General features: G+C 55.1%; 1 protein-coding gene across 1 annotated transcript in view; it reads left to right on the top strand.

The window, feature by feature from the left end:
• Positions 1–27048, top strand: part of AGRN (agrin) — a 157272-nt gene that overhangs the window by 36318 nt on the left and 93906 nt on the right. The window contains exon 3 of the mRNA XM_014941477.1: positions 15639–15659. Coding sequence (XP_014796963.1) covers positions 15639–15659 — 21 coding nt within the window. The remainder of the gene's footprint in view (positions 1–15638; positions 15660–27048) is intronic.

The following is a 27048-nucleotide window of genomic DNA, read 5'->3' as shown; positions in this document are numbered from 1 at the left end:
GGGGGGGGGGGTGCTGGTGGTTGTTTCAAAGTAATCCTGGGGTGAGCTCTGCATCTGCAGCTAATGGGAGTTTAACGCCAGTTAACAGCCCTGCAGCTCAGACAGATGGTCTGACTGTGCTCCGGGGGTGTCAAAATACAGGAATAATTGTTTACAGGCAGAACGCTGCCTACGTGGGAACCAACACCCCAAATTTGTTGGAATTTGTTCAAAAGGAGCCCGCGGCTTCAATCAATAAAGGATGCGGCAGAGGGGGCTCCTTCCCCCACAGAAGGGGTTGGGCAGAACAGCTTGGAGATGGGACAGTTGTCGAATCATAGAATGGTTTTGGGTTGGAAGGGACCTTAAAGATTGAGTTCCAACCCCAGTTGTGGGGCTGGAGATGGCAGAGCTGGGGCTCCTTCCCCCACAGAAGGGGTTGGGCAGAACAGCTTGGAGATGGGACAGTTGTCGAATCATAGAATGGTTTTGGGTTGGAAGGGACCTTAAAGATCATCGAGTTCTGACCCCATTTGTGGGGCTGGAGATGGCAGAGCTGTTGCCCAATGTGCTGGGGCAAGTGGTGTGACCTGGCCAGGCTCCTGGTCACTGTCCTCTGTCTCCTGAGTGCCGTAGTCCTGGAAAGCAAGTGCTTTAGAAGGCAAGATGGTCACAGCTTGCTCCTTCTGGCTTTCTGCCTAAAGATGGAGCGTGACCCCCCAGCTCTGTGCTACCTCAGAGAGGGTCCCAGGGTAGGTGGCAGGTGAGGAGCAGAGAGGTGGCTGTGGGAGGACAGTCCCTCCTGGGTCTCTCCTGCCCTGCCTTGGCGGAGAGGAGCAGGGCACATTCCTCTGCCCTGACTTCAAAGGTTGTTGCTGCATATACAGAGCCCAGCAGCCTTGGCAACCCTCTTGCCGGCCGGAGCGTTGGCAGCAGCTGGTTGCTCTGCTGGGCTCTCGCTGCCCTTTTGGCCTCCCCGCTTTGGGAGAGGTGCCCGTTCCCTCCCTACGGGAGCCAGGGTACGTGCCGTGGGTGTGTGGCTGCTCCCAAACCCCTGCCAGGCACTTTGCTTTGGTGTTTCTACCCGCTCCCTGAGTCTGTGGTGTCCACCACGCTGATCTTGAGGGAATTTTGCCTCTAACTTGCATTTTAACCTCAGCAGCCTCTTGCAGGGTTATCTCCTCATTCCCCAAAGAGAGAAGCTGCAAGAATGACGCCCTCAGTTTAGGACCTTATCACAGAATCCCATGGGGTTGGAAGGGACCTCTGGAGATCATCTAGTCCAAAGCAGGGCCACCCAGAGCAGGTTGCACAGGAACGTGTCCAGGTGGGATTTGAATGTCTCCAGAGAAGGAGACTCCACCACCTCCCTGGGCAGCCTGTACCAGTGCTTTGCCACCCTCCAAGTAAAGAAGTTCCTCCTCATGTTTAGGTGGAACTTCTTATATTCAAGTTTGTGCCCATTTCCTCTTGTCCTGTCACTGGGCACCACTGAAAAAAGCCTGGCCCCATCCTCCTGACACCCACCCTTTAAGTATTTATCAGCATTGATCAGATCCCCCCTCAGCCTTCTCTTCTCCAGACTAAGAAGACCCAAGTCCCTCAGCCTCTCCTTGTAAGGGAGATGCTCCAGGCCCCTCATCATCTTTGTAGCCCTCTGCTGTCCCCTCTCCAGCAGCTCTGTGTCCTTCTTGAACTGGGGAGCCCAGAACTTAGGTCAAAATGGAGTGAGGTTGACCCAAGGACATGCCCACCAGTAGGTTGGGACATGGCTCAGGCTCTGTGCCTGGGCAGTAGGAGCTGCAAGGAGAGACCAACCAGGCCACCCTGTGGCTTGTCCCTTCGGTTAAACACGGAGAGTATCTACTGGTGTTTGGCTTCCTGGGGTGTTTGGGGTCTCTGGAGAGAGCTGAAGTCTTGCCACTCTCCAGAGGACAGTTAATCTGGGTCTGTCCCTCTCCTGCGGGGAGGGTGAGGGATATCTGAAGGCATCTTCTCAGCTGAGCAAAGTAGGGATGTGCTGCATCTTTAGGGGATGGGCAGGGAAATATGCAGTCACCCGAAATAGGTGGCAAGGATTTACCAGGGTCTGTAACTGCTTTATCAGGGCTGGAGCAGGATCAGGGCCCAAGTCGTCCTCTATTGGAGGAACCTACCATTTACATCCTCAGGTCAGCTCAGATGAGTCCCTGTTGTCCCATGGTTTCTCCCGTGACTTAAGAAGAGCGATGTCCCTCTGTCTCCAGAGGAGGGTGAGTGAGAGGACTGGGTTGTCCTGAGCGCTGGTGGAGGCTTTGGGGCTTCTCCAGCCCTGGCTCCTTGCCCAGGTTTTTTCTGAGCCATCCAGGTGACTTCAGCTGCATCAGCCTGTCCCCGTGCTGGGGGCACTGCTGCTGCTGCAGCCCAATTAGGAGATTAAAACCTGCTATTAGGAAATGAGGCTGATGCAGCTTGGGCCAGCAGCAGTTTCTTGCTTTCAGCTCCTCCAGCTGATCCTGGTTCGTTGGCTTCCTAAAGTCTCCTGCGTTTTGGCCGCCTTGTCCCAACCCTCGGAGGGGACTGTGGAATAAGAGTGTTGTAGAGGAAGAGGTGATAATGGCTTGGCTGCTGTTTTCTTCCTCCCCATCCTCCCTGGGGGGGCATCCTTTGACTGCTCTGTGTCCGCGGCTACCCTTGGCGATGCCCCCTCCATCCTGGGCAGGGCTCTTCCTAGATGCCACCTTCTGCAGGTGTTCCAGACACGCTGACCCCGTTCTCCTTGTTGTTAGGCTGTTCCGTGTCCTGGGCTACCCTTGGTGATGCCCCCTCCGTCCTGGGCAGGGCTCTTCCTAGATGCCACCAGATGTTCCTTTGGCAGCTGGATCCTTTTCCAGCTGCGTGACCCATTTCAGACCACGCTGACTGATGTTCTGCAGGTGTTCCAGACATGCTGGACACCCCGTTCTCCTTGTTGTTAGGGGGAGTGTGAATAAAACTTCAGTTTTATAGGATGGGGTGTGCCTGGGTATCAGCTGCTTGACTAAGCATCGGTGGCTGCACAGGGATCATGAGGATGGATACCCCGTTCTCCTTGTTGTTAGTGGGAGTGTGAATAAAACTTCAGTTTTATAGGATGGGGTGTGCCTGGGTATCAGCTGCTTGACTAAGCATCGGTGGCCGGGCAGGGATCATGAGGATGGAGATCAGGATACCTGGAATGGATTAAACTGGGGGCTGCCCTTCTCCTGCATCTCTGCACCAGCAGCAGTTGGCAGTGATGCTCCCCATCCCAGGAGAGGTGACAGGGCTGGCTTCTCTTGGTGCTCTCACATTCCTGATGTTACCACCCTTCACACCGCTGTGCCTCTCCCCTGCCACTAAATACGTTCATTGAGTGGGTTTTAGAAGGCACCTCCTTCCTTGTCTGGTTGGCTCAAGCAAAGCTCAGCCTTTGCCCTTTCCCGGGGAAAGGAAAGTGTGTCAAACTCTTTCATCATTTCATTTATTTTCTCTCTTATTGGGTTAATTCTGGCTGTAGCATGCAGAAGAGGAGCTGAAGTTACGCTGCTGCCCCTGGGACTCCCAAGGGAGTTCTGCAAGGGTCAGGGATGCTCCCTGAGCCACTTGTCACCCAAGTGGCACAAACCAGGGACATGTCTGTCCTCTGTGCTACTGATAAGCCTTATCTGCCTTCTGCCAGAGTCCCTGCAGATCTGCAGGGGTCAGGGTTTCCCTCTTGCCTTTATCCTGGCTGTTTTTCACAGGGCTTGGACCTGCAGCGTTACTTGGGGTGGGTGAGGGTGATGCTCTGTGGGTCCACCCAGCAGTTGGCTGTTCCTCGGGGGGGCTGTAGGCTTCCAGGGGTGGGGAACCTCTCATGAGGAGTCAGACCTGGGGGGCTGGCTGAGCTCGGTGACCCCTTCCTCACCTTGACTCCAGTGAGGTTTTCCCTGTGACCACCAGACCCGGGGAGGAGAGGGGCAAGTTTACTCTGCTCTGACCAACTCTTTTTTTTTTTCTCTGTTTTTCTTTTTTTTTTTTTCCACATGTGCTGTGTCCTCTCCCACGTGGATTCTGGATTATTCATTACTAGGTAAGAACAGCATTTATCTCCTTTCTTGGACTGAAAGTGGGGCAGGGGAGGCTGGGATGTATTTGGGCTTGACACACAAGGATGCTTTGTGTGATGGGAACTTATGGCTCTGAGGGAGCAGAGTACGTGTGTGTGGGAGGCTGATTCCTTGGATCCGGCTGATTCCTTGGATCAGCCTGTTCCTGGGCAGTTGCTAGCCCAGGACCACGTGTGGGTGTCTGGGGGGCTTCTTGGCCTGGAGGGAGCTCTCCTGTGCAGGTGTTGGGGTGGGCAGAGCACATGGGGAGGGAGGGTAGAGGTATCTTGTCCCATTTGCCCACTGCCACAAAAGACCCCTTTCTCCTTGTTGTTAGGGGGAGTGTGAGTAAAACTTCAGTTTTGTAGGATGGGGTGTGCCTAGGTGTCAACTGCTTGACTAAGCATCGGTGGCCGGGGAGGGATCATGAGGATGGAGATAAGGATACCTGGAATGCATTAAACTGGGGGCTGTCCTTCTCCAGCATCTCTGCACCAGCAGCAGCTGGCAGTGATGCTCCCCATCCCAGGAGAGGTGACAGGGCTGGCTTCTCTTGGTGCTCTCACATTCCTACTGCATGACTGGGACCCACACCAGACATCCTTTGCAGATGGATTAAACCTTTCTTCTCTGTTCAACTGCTTGACTAAGCATCGGTGGCCGGGGAGGGATCATGAGGATGGAGATAAGGATACCTGGAATGCATTAAACTGGGGGCTGTCCTTCTCCAGCATCTCTGCACCAGCAGCAGCTGGCAGTGATGCTCCCCATCCCAGGAGAGGTGACAGGGCTGGCTTCTCTTGGTGCTCTCACATTCCTACTGCATGACTGGAACGCACACCAGACATCCTTTACAGATGGATTAAACCTTTCTTCTCTGTCTAGTTTTAAATCTTATATAAATATATATTCTCATGGTCTTCTCAGCTTCCTGATAGGATCATAATGCTCCGTGATCACAGAAAAGTCCCCAGCTTGTCTTCCTGGCCCTTCTGCAGCCAGAAATGATGCAGAGCCTTTCGAGTTCTGTGGAAATGATGCAGAGCTTTTTGAGTTCTGCAGAAGTTCTGCAGAAGAACATGCTGGGGCAGGCAAGAGGAAATGCAGCCAGTCGCAGGACCCTGAAGCAGAAGGGAGCTGGGGCTGTTGGATACTGTCAGGCTGTTGCTTTGTACCACCGGTGGCTAAGAGAAGTAGGCAGGAGGCCGTTTTTAATGAGGTTTATTTTGGTTTTTTTTCCTTGCTTTACCCCTAAGGCCTCCTGAGTGGGCAGCTACAAGTTCTTCACTGAACCTCGCTGCCAGCTCTGCTGGCCTTTGGTGCTGGCCCAAAACTTGTTTGCTTGGAATGACTGGCTGCTGCCTCCCTAATCCTGCTTTACCTGGCCGAGGGCTTTTGTGCCATGCTGCTGTCTCCCAGCCTGTTTCCTTTCATGCTAATGATCCCTTGTAATAACCCTGTCTGCTCACCGCGTTTTGCAGCAGGAGACGACGGTTCTGCATCCTGGCATCTGTCTCTTGCATTTTGCTGCACCCTTAAGTACATCATGTACCTGGAAAGGACTATAAATCTCTCCTGGTTTGCCACTCCTGGTCCAGAAGATCTCACGGTGGTGGGAGATGTCCTGCTTTTGGGGATTCTTCTGCCAATTGCTTGGGTGCTGGAGTTGCCCTGCCTTGGGGGATCAGGGAGGAAATGCCTTGGGGACCAGAGGGCTGTGTCCTTACCCCGTGTTCTGTCTTTTCCCTGGACTCATGCCATAGTCCTCAGCCTGGGCACAATGGCTGTTGTTTGCTCCTCATTACATCCTCTTGGAAAAGGGAATGTATCAGCCCCAAGAGCGAAGGCAGCCTCTGCCCTGTCTCTCCTTGCACCTGGGGGGACAGTGGTTTTCCCCATAGGGATATGCAAGAATCTCAGAATGGTTTGGGTTGGAAGGGACCTTAAAGATCATCCAGTTCCAACCCCCTGCCCTGGGCAGGGACACCTCCCACCAGACCAGGTTGCTCAAAGCTCCATCCAACCTGGCCTTAAAAACCTCCAGGGATGGGTAATCCACAATGTGTGAAGTGAATAAATGTGTGAAGTGAACACTCTGGTGCTTGTATTGCTGCTGGGAGGGCTTTTCCCAGCACAGCTCTGTTCTGAAGTGTCAGCTTGTTCCTTTCCTGGGAGGAGAAAAGGGTTGATGTATGCTTAAAAAGGAAAGTGTGAGGTTAATGGTCAGTGCAAGTACAACACTCTCACTCCCTGATACCTTCTGGAAACGCAACCCACATGGGTTCGACTTGGGTGGAGATCAATAGGATTTATAGAGGCTGTTCCAAATCTTCAGGGTCAGTTGGTCAAGTGGGGTAAATTGGGAGAGCTTGGCCACAGGTTATAAGGCTTAATTGGTAACAGTGCCTCCAGTGCAGTGCTGTGATTTAATGGGCAACCTGACCCTCTCCCACAGCCTCCGGAGCCCAGCCGTGCTGGGGGAGCAGTGGCCTGGGAAGGGCCAGCAGCCGCCGAGGGTGCTCCTGCTGAAAAGCCCAACAGGGTTTTATGGGCCTCATCATCATTTTAAGAGCACTAACACCACTCCTAGCCTTTAATTTTGTTTTCTGGTCTCTGCTGTTTTCCTGGTGTGCCCTAGGTCTACCCAGGGCCACCCCTCCTGCATTGCGGATGCTCCGGGGAGGCATGTTTTGGCCTTTCTAAAGACAACTTGAAGCCTTGCAATTTAAAAATACGTATTTCTAAAAACATTGCCATTTTTCTTAGCTCTCCTGGGCTAGAGTCACTCTCTTCACAAGAAACTTAATTGGGTGGTGGATAACAAGTTGCCCATGAACCAGCAATGTGCCCTTGTGGCCAAGAAGGTCAAGGGTGTCCTGGGATGCATTGAGAAGAGTGTGGCCGTCAGGTGGAGGAAGGTCATCTTCCCCTTCTGCTCTGCCCTGGGGAGGCTGCATCTGGAGCACTGGGTCCAGTTCTGGGCTCCCCAGTTCCAGAAGGACAGGGAACTGCTGGAGAGAGTCCAGTGAAGAGCTACAAAGATGCTCAGGGGACTGGAACATCTCTCTGAGGAGGAAAGGCTGAGGGACCTGGGGCTGTTCAGTCTGGAGAGGAGAAGGCTGAGGGGGGATCTCATCGATGCTGAGCAATATCTACAGAGTGGGTGTCAAGAGGATGGGGTCAGGGTCTTCTCAGTGGTGCCCAGTGACAGGACAGGGGGCAATGGAAATTTCATCTGAACACGTGGAAAAGCTTTACTTTAAGGACAGGACAAGGGGCAATGGGCACAGGCTGGAAATTTCATCTGAACACGTGGAAAATCTTTGCTTTGAGGGTACTGGAGCACTGGAACTGCCCAGAGAGGGTATAGAGTCTCCTTCTCTGGGGATATTCCAGTTACTGGAGCACTGGAACTGCCCAGAGAGGGTGTACAGTCTCCTTCTCTGGACATATTCCAATCCTGCCTGGATGTGTTCCTGTCCAGCTTGTTCTGGGTGACCCTGCTTTGGCAGAGGGGTTGGACTGGTGGATCTCAGAAGGTCCCTTCCAAGCCCCACCGTTCTGTGGTTCTGCATGGTGGCAGTTTGCCCTTAGGAAGGAGGTGGGCAGCTGCCAGCTGAGGCAGGCAGAAAATGCAGGATTTGTGCTGGAATCAGGTGGGAGTGGGATTAGGAGGCTGATGACGGGAAGCAGTGAAGGATGTTATTTCAGGGTCTCCATGAAACAATTAAGAGAGAATTTTCGTTAGCCAGAGAGAACAGAGTTAAATGCTGTGAAGGGAGGCAGCTGTTCGTGCTGTCTGCCCTACATGGGACTCTGGCAATGACAATTCTCCAAAGGGAAAGAGAATGAATTTTAATGAAATCTTGAAAGACTTTAAATTTTCATGTTAACTTCAATTATTCAGGACAGTCGAAAAGCAACTTTAAAGCTTCATAAAAAGAGAGGAAAATAAGAGGCCAGTTTGATATATATATAGATATATATAGATATATATGTATTTTTAAGATTAATTGATTGGCATTTTGTTCCACTGCAGTGAAACATGGACCTTTTAAAGGCACTGGTGTTGGTTATGGCATCTGACAGCAGTGCTGGGGAGGAGGGATATCAGGAGATGACTTGTGTAATGCCTGGGGCGTCGTAGAGGTACCAAAAGAGCCCAGTGGGGCAAAAGAGGGGACATGGGGGACAGTATCTGTGCTGGGCAGCTGCCTTGCAAGGTGTGAAAGCGTTGGAGCCGCGTTCAGGGTCTGCTGCTGCTGCCAGGGCTTGGGTACCACTAGGACATCTGCGGTGGGACCTCCTGCTTCTCCAGGGACTTCTAGGGGAAGCACAAGGCACCTTTTCTCCTCCAGGCCGTGGTACAGGCGTTCAGTGCCACACTGTGGAGGAGGAGATCTGCTGGGACTGTGTGCTTGGGCTTGGCAGCAGTGAGAGTGGAGAAATGGCTGGCAAAGCACAGGGCTGCCCGCTGCCTCCCGAGACGCCCCTCGCCGTGGGGCAGAGGGAGCTCCGCCGCAGCCAGCATCCCCTGTTGTCCACTTCCAGAGGGGACCTGCTGACATGCAGCTTGTTCTCAGTGTGGGGACTGTGCCCATACTCTGCCATGCCCCTGCCCCCTGCTTCTGGTGGCCCCTGGTGTTGGGAGCATCCTCAATTCCCACCCATTTCAGCATCCCCCCGCGCCGCGGTCCTGGCTCTCGGAGGGGGGGATGCTGTGCGTCTGCCCGTGCCTTGCCTGCTGCTGGTTGCCCAGCTCGCTTCCTTCAACAAGACTTGCCTGCTTTGAGGTCCCTGTGGTCTTTCTCACTCCCTTCTCTCTAAGCCCAGGGCATCTGTCTGCCTTTCTGTTTCGGCTCCCCAGCCGGCTGATGCCTCGCCTCCCTTTGAGGGTGCCCCACTGGTGCAGGGGGGCTCCCGTAGCACAAACACGTCTTTTATTCCCTGCTGCCTGAGAGCTGCCAGCCCTGGCTCTCTTCCCAGAAAGCAGGGCTGGTTTAGAACATAAGCAGCTATTGTCTTAGCCCCGGAGACTGCGATCCGAGCTCTGCTGGCGTCGGGAGGGGAGAGGAGAGGGGATACGGCATGCTAAAGGGACTTGAGAAAGGAGCCCAAGGAACAGGGGAGATTTGCAGGCTCTCAATTATGCTCATCTCACCAAAAATAATGCGGGTGCCTACTCCTCCTTTGACATTCGAATCGCTCTTCCACCCCGTCCCCGGGGGTGGCTGTTACAGCCAGTTTATGTCTAGCAAAGACTGGAGGCCTTTGTCTCGCACGGGCTGGAGAAGGAGATGGGGGGGCAGAGTGGTCCTAGGGTAAGGGGCTGCACTGGGAGCACAGCCCAGTGGGATATGGGGTCCCTCACACCACCCCGGTTGTAGGGACTGGCACTTGGGACAGGGAAATGGCTTAGGGCATGGATTCACCCATCCCTAGTGGTGTGACAAAGCTGCTGGTGAGCATCATCTTCCCTGCGGCAGGAAACACCTTCTCCCCTTCAGCTTTGTACCCCCATAACTCGTTCCCACCACATCAGGGGGAATTCTGGTGTGGGCTTAGAGCACAAAGAGCTGCTTCCCAGGGTTTTCTGTCTTGGGGTGATAAACCACAGGTCTCCACAGCAGGGGCAGTGGGTCTGTGGGTCAGCTCAGCCCCCCAGGAGGGGATGGGACCATCCATGGAGGGCAGAGTATGATGTGCTGGCTGCTAAACCAGTGTCCATCTCCCTCTGCTGTGGGGTCAGAGCTGGAGTTGGGGGGCAGGAAGGCAGAGTTACGGAGACAGTCTGCTATAAATCAGGGATTCTGCCTGAGCTTTTGTTTGAAGAAGTTGAAATTCAGCACAAGAACAAAGGGATGATGATTTAGGAAAATGAATTGGTGGTAAGTTGTCACCTGATGCGGGGGGGGAGGGAAACTTGTGCAGCGCAGACAAAATGATGGCTCTTGATGCTACAGGAGCAAGGGCTGAGCAGAAAGGGTCTGGTCTGGTCCCTGAGGTGGCCCGTGGCTATCTTGCCTTGTTTTGGGTCTCCTCATTCCGGGGAACAGAACCAGCTCTGCAGTTCCCTGCAAGGACCTGATTGACCTGTTCTTATTTGTGTCTTTGGCTTTGATTTGTTCGGGGTTCAGCCCTGCAATCCAAGGAAAATCACTCCACAGGTGAAATTACAAGCGGGGAGGGATGGGTTAGGGAAGCCTGGAGTCCCTGCCAGGTCCTCTAATCAGCCTTGAGTTGTGGGGAAGGAGATGAGCTCCTGGAGTGTCTCATGTTTTTTTTTTTTTTTTTTTCCCCCCTTGTGAAAGCAGGGAGGGTGCAAGGGAGCTAATCATGAGGCTATTTCACGAATCATTTGGCCGTGATGAGCCACCGTGGAGAAAGAGGGTTTAGGATGCTGAGTTTTTTCAGCTTAATCTGCCCGAGTGGTGATCCTCTGCCACTGATGCCTACAGCCAGCCCGGCCTGAGTAAACTTTCCCTGGCTTCAATAAAAATGTTAGTGTAGTAGAGACTCTGCCCTGTGGGTTTTTTTCCTCCTCCCCCCGCTCCCCGACCAGTGCGTCCCAGTACCCGACCCACGGCAGCTTCTTAAAAGTGTGTTTGGTGGTGGCACAGAGGGGAAACCTCAAATCCTTGCAAAGCAATTACTGCTAATGAGACACTTCCTACACATCTGGTTTCAATTCTGGCAGTGTTTTGGGGACTGTTCTTCAGAGCTTGGGAATGGAGGAAGGTGGGAAAAACCCTGCCTCCTCTTCTCCCTTCAGCAGCACCCTCCTCCCAAGGTGGCGGTTGGGCGGCTCGTTAGCTCCTTTGCCAAACCTAAACAATTAACACAGAAAATTGCACCTCTCCGGGGAGGCTGAGCTGCAGCAGCAGCAGCAGCAATTATTGGATGCTGATCGCATGCCAATTGATTGATATGTTTTTGAGAGAGAGTGTAATGTGTTTAATTAGTGTGTAATTTACAAACGCGGGGACGGCCGGATGCCCCAGACTTAAGAAAATTTCTAGATTAAGTGCCAACTGCACAGAAAATGGAGAAATTGCCTTTTTGTTTCTGTTTTTGTTTTCTTTTAGCCTGCGATTGGTTGGGTTTCGTGGCTTTGTGTAGGGATTTAATATTAAAATCGATGGAAAGTGGCTATTCTGGCTTTGTCCAGCCCCGTTTCTGGGGTGCTGGATGTGGAAGATGCAGCAGAGCTGCCTGTTCCTGTGGGGCTGAGCTCTCAGCCCGGCTCCTGGCTGGGAGAATGATGCCTGCGTGCCCTTGGCTTCCACTGGGACCTCAATTCCCAGTCCCCAGAGCTCTTCCAGAGATCCCACGCTGGCCTTAGCACGGATTAGGTAAGCCCCAGCCCCAGGGCTTCAGCTCCGGTTTCTGATCATTCGGGTGGGGGCTTTGTTTGAATGCAGATTTGACTGGATCCCGGGCCCCTCTGGCTGCTGGTTTTGGCAGCAGAGAGCCCTTGTTATCTCAGTCCGGAGGGTGGCCTGGGAGCAGGATGCAGGGAAACAGTAGGGAGGGTCACGGAGAGAGGGATTTCAGGAAGTCTGTGTTGCTTTTGTGCGCTGAGCAGCGGGAAGGTGGCGTGGGAACCCTTGGCTTGTTTCCTTGGGAATGAGACAGCCCAACCTGGACCCCACCGGCAGGCTTATCGGGGGCATTCAAGAAAACACGGTGCTTTCGGGTTCCTGGGATCCATCAGGGATCCCTCCTGGCTCCTCGGAGCCTGGTTCTTCTGGCTCTGCAGGTGGCATCACTGTCTGGGTGCACCTGGGCTGCAGGTGGGTGATGTCCACCCCCTGTGCCCCTCATCAACATGATGTGGGTTCCCCCTTGAAGACTTGCAGAGGAACACCTCCTCCTGCATAAATCCCTGGGGCTGAGCCTGTGTTTGGTTGGAGGTCGTCTTTCTTCAAGGGCCAACTCACAGGTCCTCCTCTTCAGGTTGGGATCTCCAGGCAGGGTTTTCCTGGAGGACAGCTTGCTTTGGTGAGTTCTTCTGACTGGAAAATGCTTCTTTCTGGGAACTGGGCTGGGATACGCATCGGTTGAGTGTCTCAGGAACTGAGCTGTTCAGGCAGGAGATCATTCTGGCCTTGCAGCAGCTGTGTTGGGTGACTTGGTCCAAGTCACATGTGGTTTCTCAGAAGTACCACTCTTCATGACATAATAGCTCAGGTCCTGGCAGGAGTAACTCAAAAAGCACGTCCTGGGTGCTCCAGGGAGATAGGTCTGGGTTGTTCCAGCCGTGGCTGGGTGCCTGGCAGCCTTCCCCAGGCACGGAATGGCACGGCACCAGCACCAGCTTCCCACTCCACATTGCTTCTCTGCAAAGCTGGAGTGCATTCCCCAGCTCTGAGTGCGTTTCTGTCCCGGAAAACTTTCTGCAGTCAAGTGCCTGACCTTGGAACGGAGCCTCCTGCTCTCCTTTCCTTTTTGTTTTATGTCACATATAGCAAAATAAACTTATTTTCCCCTTCTTGGTGTTAACAGCTGCTGCGTCGAGCCACGGCACGACGAAGCGAGGGGAAAAAAAAAAAAAAATCAAAGCCCAGTGAAATTTGCTGGAGTTGAAAGGCAGGTCAGGCTCTGGGGTTACTCATCTCAATCACACTTTTGTTCTAAAAAAGCGAGAGGGGGGAATTCATGTACCCACAGCCTTCCCGAGGCTTTGGAAGGAGGAGCAGGAGCTGTGGGGTGGAGGCTCTGCAGGTCAGCATGTGTGGGGAGGTGCTGGGCTGTCCCAGGCTCCATCCGGTGGCTTTGGCACTGGAGCAGCCCTGCGTGGGTGGATGGGTGGCTGTTGCTGAGTAGAAGAGGGGTCGGGGCTGCCTTGGGCTCAGGGACCTCCCTGAGTCACCGGCGACTTCTGCCTCCTCGGGGTCAAGTGTTGAGTCTTTCTGGGGCAACGCCAGCCTGAGTGGGTGCGTCTCAAGTGGCTTAACCCTTCTGGGATTCTGTTCCTCGCCCATAAACTCCAGCTACCAGCACTTACAGGGGATGCTGACCCTCTTCTCCATCCATGTGGAGCTCCTCCCGTGTGCTCCTCCCTGTTGTCCTGCAGCCAAGTGGGATTTGGGCTCGGAGCGGCACTCGTGGCTCTTGTCCTGGTGCTCCAAAGCTCCAAATTCCCTTTTCCTGAGGGCTGCAGCTCTGAAGTTCTCAGCTCTGCGGGGGTCTTGGCCAGGCAACTTCATCTTCTCTTTGTCGCCATCTCACTCCTTCTGGTTTTCCCCAGACTCTGAAAAGCAGCTGCTGTTGCAGTCTTGGTTGAACATCAGGGTTTGGTCGCTGCGTGTGAAAGCTCCAGTTGTTATTGAGCGGGCAAGAAGTGACACTTTTTTAACCTAGCACAAAGCCCCCAGCTGGACCTGAGGGTCCCCACACCTTAGGGTGCCACAGAAGGGTGGCATCCCTATGCATTTTCTTGCATACCTTCAAGAAAAGGTGCTGTTTTGGGAATGCTGTGCTCTGGGACATGGGAAAGGAGGTCTTTGCTTCCAGGTTGCCCTCTGTTCTGGGTGTGCCATCTGCCTCTGCCACCGTTCCTCACTCAGTGGCCTTGGGCATGTCACTTGTCACTTTCCCACAGTGGCTGCCTCCGTCTTACACCGACATTCATGTCCTTTCCCTTGGTGGCAAGGGTTAGTGGTTGAGTTGAATCCCCTGAAACATGCTGGGCAGAGAGGTTTGTGGAGATCCCACCTTGTCCTCAGGGCTTCTGTACCTGAGTGTCCCAGGAGAAGCCCCTTTCCCTGCCCAGTGGCAACATCAAGTCTATTCCCCTCTCCCAAAGGTGTTGCTGCTGCTCCTGTCTTCCTTTCTCCTCCACAGCAGGGCTCCCCAGAGGTGCTCCCTTGCCCAGGGGAGAGCCATCTCTTCTGCCAGGTGACAAAAGGACGTGATGGAGATAGCACAATCCACCTAATTTTAATTTAGAGGCATCAGGGCAAAGGAAGGGAGGGAGCGCTGCAGCCAGACGCTGCTATCTCATCTGCACCAGGGCCGGCCATGGGGGCTTGGCTTTCGTTTCTGTTTTTCTTCCTCTTTTTATAAATTAAAATCCCAAAATAACTGTGCTGGTCTGGGATATTTTTAAGCTGTTTTCCCCTCTTCCTTTCTTCCCTGCATCTCCCAACAGCTTCTAGCTGAGAGGGCTCCCGGTTGCCAATGGAGAAGGCCGCACGTCACTTCCTTGGCATGGGGCCGTCTCCAGCCCTCAATGCTCACTTTGTTTTTCCCCTCATAGTCTCAGTGAGCTGTCAGGGCTCTTCACAGTGTCACATTACCCACGTCCCACAGCCCATTGTGGGAGCTGCTGCTAACGTGGCATGCAGAGCACGGCGGGGAGGCCCCAGCGCCCCTCAGCCCGGGTACCGGGGCAGCGGGTGAGGATCTCAGTTCCAGCTGCATCCCTGCCTTCCTCCTCCTCTGTTTCCTCTGCTGTGTGGCCCAGCACACTCCCTGTCCCTGGGAGGTCACCCACCTCCATCCCCAGCATCCCACCCGTCTGGCCATGCTGCCCCTGGTCCTCCTTCAGCAGCCTTTGGGCATCCAGCCTGAGGAAAACACCCAAGAAGGACCACCTATTTCAAATTCCACCCTGCTCTTAACTGTCTGGTAGCCAGTGTGTGGTCCTGAGAGGAGGCAGAACGGTCTGGGTGGAACAGAAAAGAGGAGTTAAGAGTTGCATGTCATGCTAGGAGATACCCGTGTCCTGGTGGGAGGCAAACCTGGCTGTGATGACCGCTCTGATTTCCACAGGCATCTAGAATGAACGCTCTAATGGTTCCAGGACTTCCATCCTGCCATAAATTGCTTGCAGATAAATAAGCTGTGCTGGAGAACAACTATTAAAATGCTCAGCTGTTTAAGTGTTAACCCTTCATCCTGTGTGTTGGGAACCTTGTTTCATCTTGTGCTCTGGTTTCCCAGACTTCAAAAGTAGGTCCAGCCCAGGTGGTGCCTCTGGGTAGGGGACACGGAGCTGTGATGGTGAAGGATGTGCCCCTTTGAGTTGACTGGGAAACATCTGATCCTCGGTGGCCTGTACTGGGGAAGCTGGCACAGCTGCAGGTAGCTCCAGGCTTAGGTCCTGAATAGTTCCAAATTCTGAGTTTGGTTGCAGAAAATCATCTATTGACAAGGAAACCCACAAAGTTGAACAGTTAATCCATTTTGGCTGCACTTGTTAACGTTCTCCAGGACCTCCTTTAGCCGTCCTTGTTGCAGTGTGAAGTATCATCAGCAACATCAGGCTCCAGCTGTTTTCTGGATATTTGCAGATTTGGGAGCCTGTTGCGCCGTGAAAACGTGTTTAAATCAATGGGCTTAAAAGGTCAGCAATCCAGCCACGATCTTCTGGGGTGATTTGGGAGCTAGAGCCTGATGCTGCCTGGAGAGGGCTGGAAGAGGTGGATGGAAGCTGCCCCAGGTGGTATGGAGAGTGGAGCATTGGAGGAGGGGGCTTGGGGAGGGTAGGAAAGCTTTGGGTCAGCTGTCTGTTTTCTTGTTTCTAACTTTTGTTCTCTCCTTTTTCTCCTCCCCTGCTTTCTAAAGAACATAGGAAGCTTCTTGCTGGTAAGTGATGGTGTGTCATGCCAAAAAAAACGAAAAACCAATTAATACCATTTTTTTCCATCCACCATCAGACTCGCTGGCTAGTCCTTGTCATTCTTCCATCCACCCAGGATGTGCTGGGGCAATAGAAACCTTCTGGAGGTGGGTACAGGGCACACCCATCCCCACAGCCTCTTGGCTGCAGAGTGTGCACTCGCCTGGAAGGGAGCTATTGCATTTTAGATCACAGTTTGAAGAACTCCTTTCCCTTCTGCCTTGCCCAGCCCTGTGTTCTTCCCTGGGCTCAATTGGATTGCCACTGTCCTGGCAAGCTCCAGCTGGTGTGGCACCAAGCCTCTGGAGCGCGCTGGGCACCAAACTGTGATCTAAGGACACCTCTCACCTAGCGCTTGTCTCATGTCCAACTCCATCCTCAGCCTCTCACTGTCACCAGCTGCCTGGGGAGGGGTGGGGGGAGAGCACTGTCCCAGCTCGTACTGGGGGTAAAGTGGATGGGTTTGGCTGTTGACCTGGCCAACTTGGGGGGGGGGGTGGTGGTTTGTGGCCCAACTTGATGGATTTAATGAAGGAGGGCAGAGCAGATGGATGGTAGGGATTCTGTGCACCTCCACAGAATCACAAGGGGTTGGAAGGGACCTCTGGAGATCATCTAGTCCAATCCCCTGCCAAAGCAGGTCCACCCAGAGCAGGTTGCACAAGAACGTGTCCAGGTGGGTTTTGAATGTCTCCAGAGAAGGAGACTCTACCACCTCTCTGGGCAGCCTCTCCCAGGGCTCTGCCACCCTCAAAGTGAATAAGTTCCTCCTCATGTTTAGGTGGAACTTCTTACATTCAAGTTTGTGCCCGTTTCTTCTTGTCCTGTCCCTGGGCACCACTGAAAAAAGACCAGCCCCATCTCCTGACACCCATCCTTTAAGTATTTATAAGCATTGATCAGATCCCCCCTCAGCCTTCTCTTCTCCAGACTAAGACGACCCAAGTCCCTCAGCCTCTCCTCGTAAGGGAGATGCTCCAGGCCCCTGATCCTCCTTGTTCCTGCTCCTCTGGTCCCCTCACCTGCCCTGTGCCATGTCCCTGGTGGCTCATCCCTTCCTCAGCTGCCATCAGCACAGACAGTTGTTTTAAGCTGTTATTATTTCCCAGTCATTAAAACAAACCCTGTGTGTGCCCCGGATGGCGAGAGCGGCCCTGAGCGGGCGAGGGGTAGGACGTGGCTGCAGGCCTGGCCTGGTGCCCGCTTCCCTGGCATCCCCGGTGCTGGGAATCCTGGCATCCCTGGGGAGCCCCGGGGCCGAGCTCCTTTGTCTGGTGGCTGTTGGAGACGGAGCGTATGTGAGGAAGGCGCTTGGCGTGTAGTTGGGGCTTGGTGGTCCATCCCCCTGCACCCACCAACCTTCATGGGGATCGAGGCCGGGGCAGAGCGGTGTCTCCCGGTGCTCCTGCCCCTCTCCAGTGCACTTTGGCGGCCCCTCTGCCATGGCAAGTGGTCCCAGGTCTGTATTTGCCACGGACGAGGCAGCTGTGCCCTGTTTGTGTGGCCAGGTCTGGGTACCCAACTGTTTTCTCTGCACCGGCTTTGATTTTGGGGCTGCTCCTCTGCCCCACACCACCCTGTCCTCATCTTGAGACCTTTGGGGTCGCTGCTGACCCACCCAGGTATATTGCTGGATAAACAGATGGCTTTTTGGTGTGATGTGGAGCGGGACGGAGCGGTGGCAGCTCACCTAACCTTGGTCTGGGCATCACGGCTGGCTGTGTCCCACCTCACTGAACTCAGGAAAGGGCAGTTCCACCAGGACTGGACCAGCTGGGGCTGGTGAGCTGGTTAAAGCTATTGCTGATGTATTTCCTTCCCCACTCCCCGTTTTGTCCCCCTCATTATGTATAATGTATAGACTGTAGTGTGCAGATTGAGAGGGGGGGTGGGCTAAGGGTTTGCTGGGACGTGTGTCCTCGCTGCCAAGGGGCTGGAGGGGGAAGAGAGGAACATAAAAGTTTTATTGAAAGCCACCTACTCCTGGCCTGGACCCTGGGCCTCTCTGGGTCCAGGAGGAGCAGGGAGAGCAGCAATCCAAGCCGACAGCATCCCCTGCCGGCTGATGCTCCCGTGCTTTTCAACCCTGAAAAGCATCAACTGAGATGCTTTTGGAGGAGGGCGTCCTGCTCTCCTCCTGGGTGCCGTTCATTGCTTGCAGCACCACCACAAAGGTTGTCCTTCCAGCCGTGTGTGGTTGATGGTGTGAAAGCTGGATGCCGCCTGCTTTTGGCTCTCCCAGGCAGCAAATAGGCAGAACAAAAAAGGGTCTGGCTTCCTGGGGATACCCACTCCCCCTTGCTGTGTCCCCATCCAATGTGTAAGCCCTTCAATCTCCGAGCAGGACCGTAGTTGGTCAGAGGAGAGGGTGTCCCTTCCCTTCCTCTCCTTCCCGTAGGATTTTGTGGCTGTCCCTGCCTTCCCAATCCAACGGCAGCACCTACGCTCCTCCCCAGGAGCACCCTGGCTGTCTTCCCTTTTTCCTTTCTAATGATATCCTTTAAGCTCTCTTCTTTTCACCTTACTGGGGGGTTTTGCTGTCCCCCGGGGAAGCAGCCTGCCCTGGCTTTGTCCGAGCTGGGTGATGGGCTGGTTGTCCTCCCCTGTGCTGTGGCAGGGGATGATGCTGTGCTGGTAGGTCTGGCTTTGCCTCCTTCCCAGGAGACCGGTCTCGCACTGCTCCGTGGCTCCTGTGGTCTGTCTGATTGATGGGAAGCAGTTAACAAAGCTCTGCTTGGACCAGAGCCCAGGGCTGGTGCTCTGGTCTGCGATGGGTGTTGGGAATAGCCACGACCGAGCTGCCCCGTGGGAGCCCCGTGCCATAGAATCACAGGATGGTTAGAGTTGGAAGGGACCTTAAAGATCATCCAGTTCTGTCCCCCTGCCCTGGGCAGGGACACCTCCCACCAGCCCCAGGTTGCTCCAAGCCCCCTCCAGCCTGGCCTTGAACCCCTCCAGGGATGGGGCAGCCACAGCTTCTCTGGGCAACCTGTTCCAGTGTCTCACCACCCTCACAGCAAAGAATTTCATTCTGGTATGTAATCTCAATCTCCCCTCTTCCCATTTAAAACCCTTACCCCTTGTCCTGTCACTCCACTTCCTGACAAAGAGTCCCTCCCCAGCTCTCCTGTAGCCCCTTCAGATATTGGAAGGGGCTCTAAGGTCTCCCCAGAGCCTTCTCTTCTCCAGGCTGAACACCCCCAGCTCTCTCAGCCTGTCCTCACTCAAGGGTGCAGGTGTAGTTTTTAGCCGGTGTGGGCTCTCTTGTGGCCGGGCTGTCTCCTGGGAGAGATGCACAGAGAGCACTGGGCTGGTGTGACTGGGCTCCTGGTCCAGGATTGGGAGCAGCGTGAGGCGTCTGGCTGAACTGGGAGCAACTGGGTGCTCCCCTGCGGGAGCCCTGGCTGGAAGGAGGTGGCAGAGGGCTGCCCCATGGTGTGGCAGATTGCTGCCCCATGGCATGGCATTCAGGTTCTGCTCTCTAGAGTGGCTCTGGTTGAAGGCTGACAGGTCCTTTCCTTCCCTGAATATTGCTCCCAGCGCTCCCTCTGCCTGCAGCACTCCGTACAGCCAGCCTGGCAAAGGGATGCTGCTGCTGCTGCCTTTGGGATGTCCTGCCTTTGGGATGTCTTGACTTCATGCAGGGTTCGTGCCAGTGGTTCCTGCATCACTCCTGCTGCCACCGCTCAGCTCCCGGCATGGTTAGGAATTTAGGTGTTTAGTGAGGCATCTCTGCTTTCATCCTCTCTGCACACCAGCTCCTCCCTGGCACGATGTGTTTTCTCCCCAGTTGGGCTCTGCTGATGTGGTTTTAGGACTCTGAGACCTGTGTGAAGTTCCTGGCAGCACCCTCACTCCAGCCAAAGCTTGTTTTTTTTGGGGCAGACCCAGAATGAGACATACCCCCCCTTCCCATTGCTGAAGGATGTCATTCATTGTCTGGAAGCACTCCGGGGACAGCAGCTTTCCTGGTGGGAAGGTATCCGGAGTGCCAGGGATATGGGCTAATTTTAGCCTGCTGGGTGTTTGCTCCAGAAATGTGCTGTAGGTTTGTTTCATCATTTGTTTTCCACTGTTTTTTCCTATTTGCACCCCCTTCCATGTGATCGGATCCTCGAGGAACGCTGCCACGCCAGCTGATCCTCACGCCCCCCTTGCAGATGAGCAAGTTTACATCAGCTTGCAAAGCAACGGGTGTGCGTTTTGGAAGAGGGTTGGCAGAAACCATGTCTTCCAGCTCAGCCCACTCCGTCGGCACACGGGGAGGCAGAAGGCTTGGACAATTTGCTCGCAGCCACTCCAGGAGTTAGTGGTGTCTCTGGGAAACAGTAGCCACAGGACAATGTAAAATATGGAATCATAGAATGGTTTGGGCTGGAAGGGACCTTAAAGATCATTGAGTTCCAACCCCCCTGCCCTGGGCAGGGACACCTCCCACCAGACCAGGTTGCTCCAAGCCCCATCCAACCTGGCCTTGAACCCCTCCAGGGATGGGGCAGCCACAGTTCCAGTGTCTCACCACTCTCAGAGTGAAAAAATTCTTCCTAATATCTAATGTAAATCTCCCCTCTTCCAGTTTAAAACCATCATCCCTTGTCCTGTCGCTACAATCCCCGATAAAGAGTCCCTCCCCAGCTTTTCTGTAGCCCCTGAGGTGTTTGAAAGGTCTGGTTGTCCCCAGGTGAGGGGAGAGGCTTCCCTTCCTCATCATCCTCATCTTGCTCTAGCATTGCCCCCTCCATGCCCCATCAGTGGAGATGCCGTGGGCTCGCAGTGGTGATGCCGTGGGCTCGCAGTGGAGATGCCGTGGGCTCTCAGGGGTGATGCTGTGGTCTTGCAATGGTGATGCCGTGGGCTCTCAGGGGTGATGCCGTGGGCTCGCAGTGGAGATGTTGATGCTGTGGGCTCGCAGTGGTGATGCCGTGGGCTCGCAGGGGTGATGCCGTGGGCTCGCAGTGGAGATGCTGTGGTCTTGCAATGGTGATGCCGTGGGCTCGCAGTGGTGATGCCGTGGGCTCGCAGTGGAGATGCCGTGGGCTCTCAGGGGTGATGCTATGGGCTCGCAGTGGAGATGTTGATGCTGTGGGCTCGCAGTAGAGATGCTGTGGGCTCGCAGTGGTGATGCTGATGCCGTGGGCTCGCAGTGGAGATGCCGTGGGCTCGCAGTGGAGATGCCGTGGGCTCGCAGTGGAGATGCCGTGGGCTTGCAGTGGAGATGCCGTGGGCTTGCAGTGGTGATGCTGATGCCGTGGGCTCGCAGTGGAGATGTTGATGCTGTGGGCTCGCAGTGGTGATGCCGTGGGCTCGCAGTGGAGATGCCGTGGGCTCGCAGTGGAGATGCTGTGGGCTCGCAGTGGAGATGCCGATGCTGTGGGCTCGCAGTGGAGATGCCGATGCTGTGGGCTCGCAGTGGAGATGCTGATGCTGTGGGCTCGCAGTGGAGATGCTGTAGGCTCTCATCCCCAGTTTCTGGCAGCACGGCAGGGTTGGTGAGGGCAGCAGATGGCAGTGTGAGCCCGCCGAGGAGCCGAGGGCTGCGGGCTTGCAGCTCAGAGCACATCTCCGCTCTGTGAGGACACACAGCCAGCCCCGGACACCCTCGGAGCATCGGGAGAATGCGAGGGGACAGGTTTGAGGGGCCAGCATCACCCCGGGTCTCCTCTCTCCAGCCTGGGTGCTGTTCTTGGCATCGCTCCCTAATGCAAGTCCTGCAGTTGTCCTGACAGCACAGCGAGCCAGCGAGGAACGGGGTTCTCCTGGGGACCACGGAGGAGGGAGGCAGAGGCCACTGAAGGCAGGACATCCCTAGCTCTGTTCCTTGGTATGGAAAGTCCTCGTGGGCTGTGGGTGCAAGCCCAGTTGCCTCATTCGGAGCCCACAAGCTGGGCTCGCAGGGAAGGAGGAGTTGGGGCCAGGAGTGCGGGTGCCAGCACTTTCTGTGAGCAGTCCCCTGGTTGATCTTTGTGAAAGCAGAGGATGGCAGGGCTGGAGAAAGAGCACTTGGGCTCCTTGGCTGGAACCACAGGGAGCTGCGTGGCTTGGTGCTGAGATGTCACCTCCCTCCCCTGGGTTGCTTTGGCTTTGCTGCGTGTCTGCTTTGGGGCAGCAGCCTGTTCTGTTAGATCTGGCCACCCAGTTCTGTGTGCAAACCTTGTTTAATTTTCCTTTATTTTTAGGGGAGGAGGCAGAGACCTCATAAAACTTGCTCACTGTTAAGTATGGGGGGTTAGGTGGAAGAGGGGGGCTTTGTGCAGTGCTTGTGGGGGGACGTGTGTGAATGGAGGGGCTTGTCTTGCCCCACAGAATGTCATTTGTCCACAGAATGTGGACAGGTTGTGGTGTTTCAGCTTGGAGAAGGACCTGCAGTGCTGGGAGAAGGTGACCTGTATTCCCAGGATACACGTGCTCCATGTTCGGGCATCCCTAAACGCGTCTGAAAGATGCTCCAGTGTCCGTGGTAGGAGGGGGCTGTTTCAGGACAAAGTCATTAAGTGAGGAAACCCTCCCCTGCTCTTCAGAGGTGGCAGCCCGGCTCCCCTTGTCCTCCAGCACGGCTGTTTGTTGGGAATGGTGTGAATTAACACCCCTTTCCACTCCCAGCACACACACACACCGGGCTGGCCACCCCATCTCCAGCGCCCGCTCCCCTGTCTCCCATTGATAGGGTTTAAAAGCTCTTTATTTCCAAGCGCTGCTCAGCGGGAGTCAAGCTGGGTCCTGCCAAGTGTTAAATGAAATAATTAAAATCCCCACTTTCTCCCCCTCCTGCTCCTTTCTCTGTAATGCTGGTAATTAGCCTGTAAAACTGCAGGAGGGGATGGGGAAAGGAGAATGTGCAAACGCCTTCTGCAGGCTCCCTCCTCCTCCTCCTCTTCTTCTCCCTTCCCCGGAGGAAGCTCAAAATGGCTCTCTAGGCATTGGGTGCTGTCAGATAAATCCCAATTAGCTCCCTGCCAAACAGGATTAGGGAGAAGGGAGCCAGGTGGGGAATCAGCCTGGCAACAGCAGGAGCTGGGGGCTTCTGCGAGGTCTCTCTCTGGGGGAGGAAGGAGAGATTGGCGGCTGTCAGTCACATCCCAAAACAGCACTGGGGTGTTTTTTTTTTTTTTTGGTGTCTCAGGCTGGTATCTGGAGCCTGGTGGGCAGAAATAGGGGAGGGGAAGGAAAGCAAAGAGGTGTCTCCTGCTGGCGTTCTCTCTTCCCAAGAAGTGGTGGCTCAAGGATGCGGGGTCCCAGGGGATGTCACCCCCCCCATGCCAGGGCAGTGCAGGGCAGCTGGTGGGGAGGACATGTCTCCTGCCAGCTCCGTGCTTTGGAAGTGAGAGGGTAAAACTACCCACCCCCTGCCACCCCGCTGCTGCTTTTTGGCAGCAGCTGTGACATCCTGGCTGTGAAAGCCCAGAAACAGAGCCATTAATGGCACCAGGCTTTAAACTGGCTGGTGACCACACGGAGGCCTTTAATGCACTCAACATTTTCATTTAGAAAACTGGTCGGGGGGGGAATATGGATGAGCTGAAAGAGAATGTTTCCTCGCCTGTGGAAGAGGGAACAGCAGCTGTGTCTGAGGGATGCTACACTGTCCCCCGTCCCTCCCTCTTCTTCTTTCCTGGCAGCCGTGGTGGTTTTCTGCCTCTAGCACCCTGCTGGGGCTGGCCTTCCTCCCAACACCTGCAGCCTCAGCCAGGCTCCTTCCAGCCCCAAGGAGGAGGAAGAGGGAGGAATGCAGAGAGCAGGGATGCTCTGGAACCTTGGTGTGGCTGAGGGACAAGTCCCCTCTACCCAGGGCTGGCCGGGCTGGGCTGTCCCGGTGTGGACTGAGCCAGATATGGAGGCTGAGCATCCCCTCCTGGTGTCTCAGATGCTTTGGCTCATGCACATCCACCCCTTTCCACTTCAGACTGGGCTGGAACTGGTGGTGTGTGTCCCAGTGTTGCTGGGTTCACTTGTCTGAGCCGAGATCATGGAACCAAAGGTGGCGCTTTTTTAATGTGCTTTTTCACATTGTCACATCTTGCTGTGTTTTCCTGCCTGGTCCTTCACGTGCTGGTGTCAGAAGTGGAGAGGGAAGGACATGGTCAGCAGAGGGGGGGTGGTGAGGCTGGCTGTCCCTGCGTGCTGTAGCTGGCAAAGGATGAGATGTACAGGGATGTCTACATGGAGCCAGCTCTGGGTAGGAGGGCAATTATGGACAAAAATTATGACCTACATGGAGGGACCAGGCGAGTGTGATGTCTCCCCGGTGCAGATGGCTTGTCTGGTTATAAAGTCTCATCTGAAAGACTCTCAAGTGGCAAAGAAGCAAGGGTTTTGTCTTTTCCCCCGAGGGTGATGAGCTGATCTGCCCATGCTGGAGTCTGGACCTGCCTCCCCCAGGACACAAAGGCTGTTTGGATGTGAGACAGTGCTGTCCCTCAGAGTGGCCCCCAAATAGCTGGAGGAGACAGAGTCCTGGCAGACCTGGGAAGAAAGGGAGGACCGTGTGGTGCCTGATTTGCATGTGTAAACATGCAGGAAGGAGGATGCAAATGCCCTCGCTTCCCTTTGGGGCATTTTTTCTTGATCCCAAGCCTTTGGCCTTAGCCTGCAGGTGCTGGGATTGCCAGGGGAGCATGGCTCTGGAGCCCTACCTGGGGGGGACAGGGATGCTGCTGGGCCAGCACCAGCATGGCAAGTACCTTGGTGAAGGCATCTAGCAGGAGTTTCGCACCTGAGTCCCAGGGCAGAAGGAGGCAGGACCAGGCCAAGCTGGCCACACGGTGACCAAACGAAGGAGAGGGCCAGGGCACTCTGCTTGCTTTTTTGGGAAGGTCTTGGCTTCTTGGGTGATGCTCCAAGATCCCCAGGGGGCTGTGGTAGCTTGGGAAGATACTGGAAATGGGGCAGCCGCGGTGGGGACTTAAGATTATCCTTTGAGGGGTAAAATACTGGGTTGGAGGGGTGAGGTTAAGGGTCTCCATCCAGTCACCAGGACACGTTCAGCCACATCTCATCCCTGGTGAAGGGAGGGGTGCTGTGCCATGTCCTAGGAAGCAGCCTGGTGGCCTCTGGTGCTGGCCAAGGAGCCTTTTTCCACCTGGCTCCTCAGCATCCTCCCTGGCGGAGGGCTTTGCTTGTGAGGGGGCTCCAGAGATGGGTTCCCAGCAGGGATCTGCTTGGGAGAGACGGCTCAGCAGAGTGTTTCGTGCTGAGAACTCATAGCACTTGGGCTCTCGGGGGCTCTTTGCAGCCCCTGTGTGTGTTGGGAGGAGAATGGCTCCTGTAGTGAATGCCCATCTGCCTTCCTGCTGGGACGTGAGGCCCTCAGGCACCCTGCTCGTGTGGGCTCTCCTCCTGGCAGGGTGGTTAGGATGCAGCCCGTGCCTCGCAGCAAGCTGGGATCATGTTCTGCGTGTCCTCGGGGAGGGGAGGGAGCGATGCAGGTTTAAAGAGGAGCAATGTCTGGGACGTGACTTGGATTTCTTTCCTCCTTTTCTCCCTCTTTCTTCTCCCTTGTACTGCTCTTAGCATCCCAGCTGCAGTGCTGGGATGCCCGGGATGCTCCCAACCCACGTCTCCAGCAGAGGAGCAGCGTGGCTTTGTGGTGTGGCCGTAGGGCAGCTTGTGCCAATCCCACCAGCAGACCAGACCCGCCATCTCGTGGTACCTGAGATGCCCTTCTAGAGGACCACCCAGTCTCCTCTGCATCTCCCAGCAGGAGGGGGAGAGTGGGTGGATTCAGCTTTTGGTGTTTGTGTCCCTCGGGCTCCGGGTGAATTGCCAAGGTGAGGGAAGGAGGGAGAGGCAGGATGGGGAGGTGGGGGGTAGGTGCTGCCAGCGAGGGTTGTTCTCCCATCTCAAGTTGTTGTTGCCTTTTGGAGGAGTGGGTGGTGGGAATGCTGCTGGACACCCCCCATCGTGTCCCTGCAGCCGGAGTTGCTGGCAAAGCAGCTTCCTCTCATGGAGCCTTGGCACATGGACATTCTGGTGGGAGAGGAGAGCCCTGCCGAGCTGTGGGGCAACACAATGCTCTGGGTCTGCCGTGGTGGCCACCAGCAGTGGCCATGGGGAAGCTCTGCTTCCCTTCCTGGCTGCTGCAGCTGCCCCATCGCTGCTGAACAGGGGGAGACGGGAGGAACTTCAAGCAGCTTCTCTGCAGTGAGCTTCCCAGTGTGACCACAGCAGGGTTGCCCGCTGCCACCTCTCCACGGTGCTCATCTTGCCCTAGGAGCACGGGGATGGGTGTTTGAAGGCTCCTTCCTTGCTTTGCTCGTGACGCAGCAGGGTCCAGACAGCCCCTGTGCAGCATCTCAGGGGCAGAGGAAGCCACAAGATCCTCCTGTCCCATGGCTTAGATGGTAAACCCAGCCTCTGAGACTGTGTGTGGTCAGCCCAGACTTGTGTTTGGGTGGCTCTGTAACCGGGGGGACCTTCCTTCCTCTCCCAGGGTTTTTTTCATAGTCTCCAGAACTGCTTTCTTCCTCCATGGTGAGGAAGAGCTTGGCCTGTTTGCTAAGGACCATGGTGCCTTAGAAGTGAGGTGGTGGATCATGGTGCTCTAGATGGGTGGTGCTGTGACAGGGAACCAGCTTGCCAGGAGCCATGTCTTTTTCCAGGGATGTCTTCTCCCCAGAGATGGGGCTTCAGCCTGGAGAGGTGCTGTGGAGAACGAGTACAGCGTGGAGGTCCTGGGAGCCTGGCCTTGTCCTGTGCTCACCAGATCATAGAATCATAGAATTGTCTGGGTTGGAAGGGACCTTTAAGATCATCTAGTCCAACCATCAACCTAACTAAGAAATCGCTGCCTTTAGGACTGCTTGGGCTGTAGCAGGGCTGTTTGCTCTTGCCCTCTTGCTGGAGCTTCACTCAAGAAATCTGGCTCTTGGCCCTGACCTCCTTCTAGCTCTCAGCCCAGCTTTCCTCTTGGCACCTTTCCTGTCCTTGCTGGCAGCATCCTGCCCAAGGAAAGCGGTGACCAGAGACCTCAGGCTTCCCAAGGGCAGGAACACCCAGGTAGGGAAGGGAGGGAGGGAGCAGCACAGCTTGATGGTGCATCAGTGTCCCACCACCTTTTTTCTCCCCTCCGTGCTCTCCTCCCCTGGTCCAGCTGCCGTGTGGGACCCAGGACACGCAGCGGGTTCCTGGCCCTGACCCCAAGGTGTTTGTGTTGGGGTGTGCAGGTGAGAATAAATCATAGAATCATCTAGGTTGGAAGAGACCCTTGGGATCATCGAGTCCAACCATCTCCCCTACTCTACAAAGTCCTCCCCTACACCATGTCCCTCAGTACCCCATCTAAATGGCCCTTAAACACAGCCAGGGATGGGGACTCCACCCCCTCCCTGGGCAGCCTGTTCCAATGCCCGACCACTCTTT

The sequence above is a fragment of the Calidris pugnax genome, unplaced genomic scaffold (genome assembly GCF_001431845.1).
Source record: "Calidris pugnax isolate Ruff unplaced genomic scaffold, ASM143184v1 scaffold82, whole genome shotgun sequence".
NCBI classification, from domain to species: domain Eukaryota; kingdom Metazoa; phylum Chordata; class Aves; order Charadriiformes; family Scolopacidae; genus Calidris; species Calidris pugnax.
The sequence above is the reverse complement of the archived record's forward strand: the minus strand, read 5'-3'. Positions and strand labels throughout refer to the sequence as shown.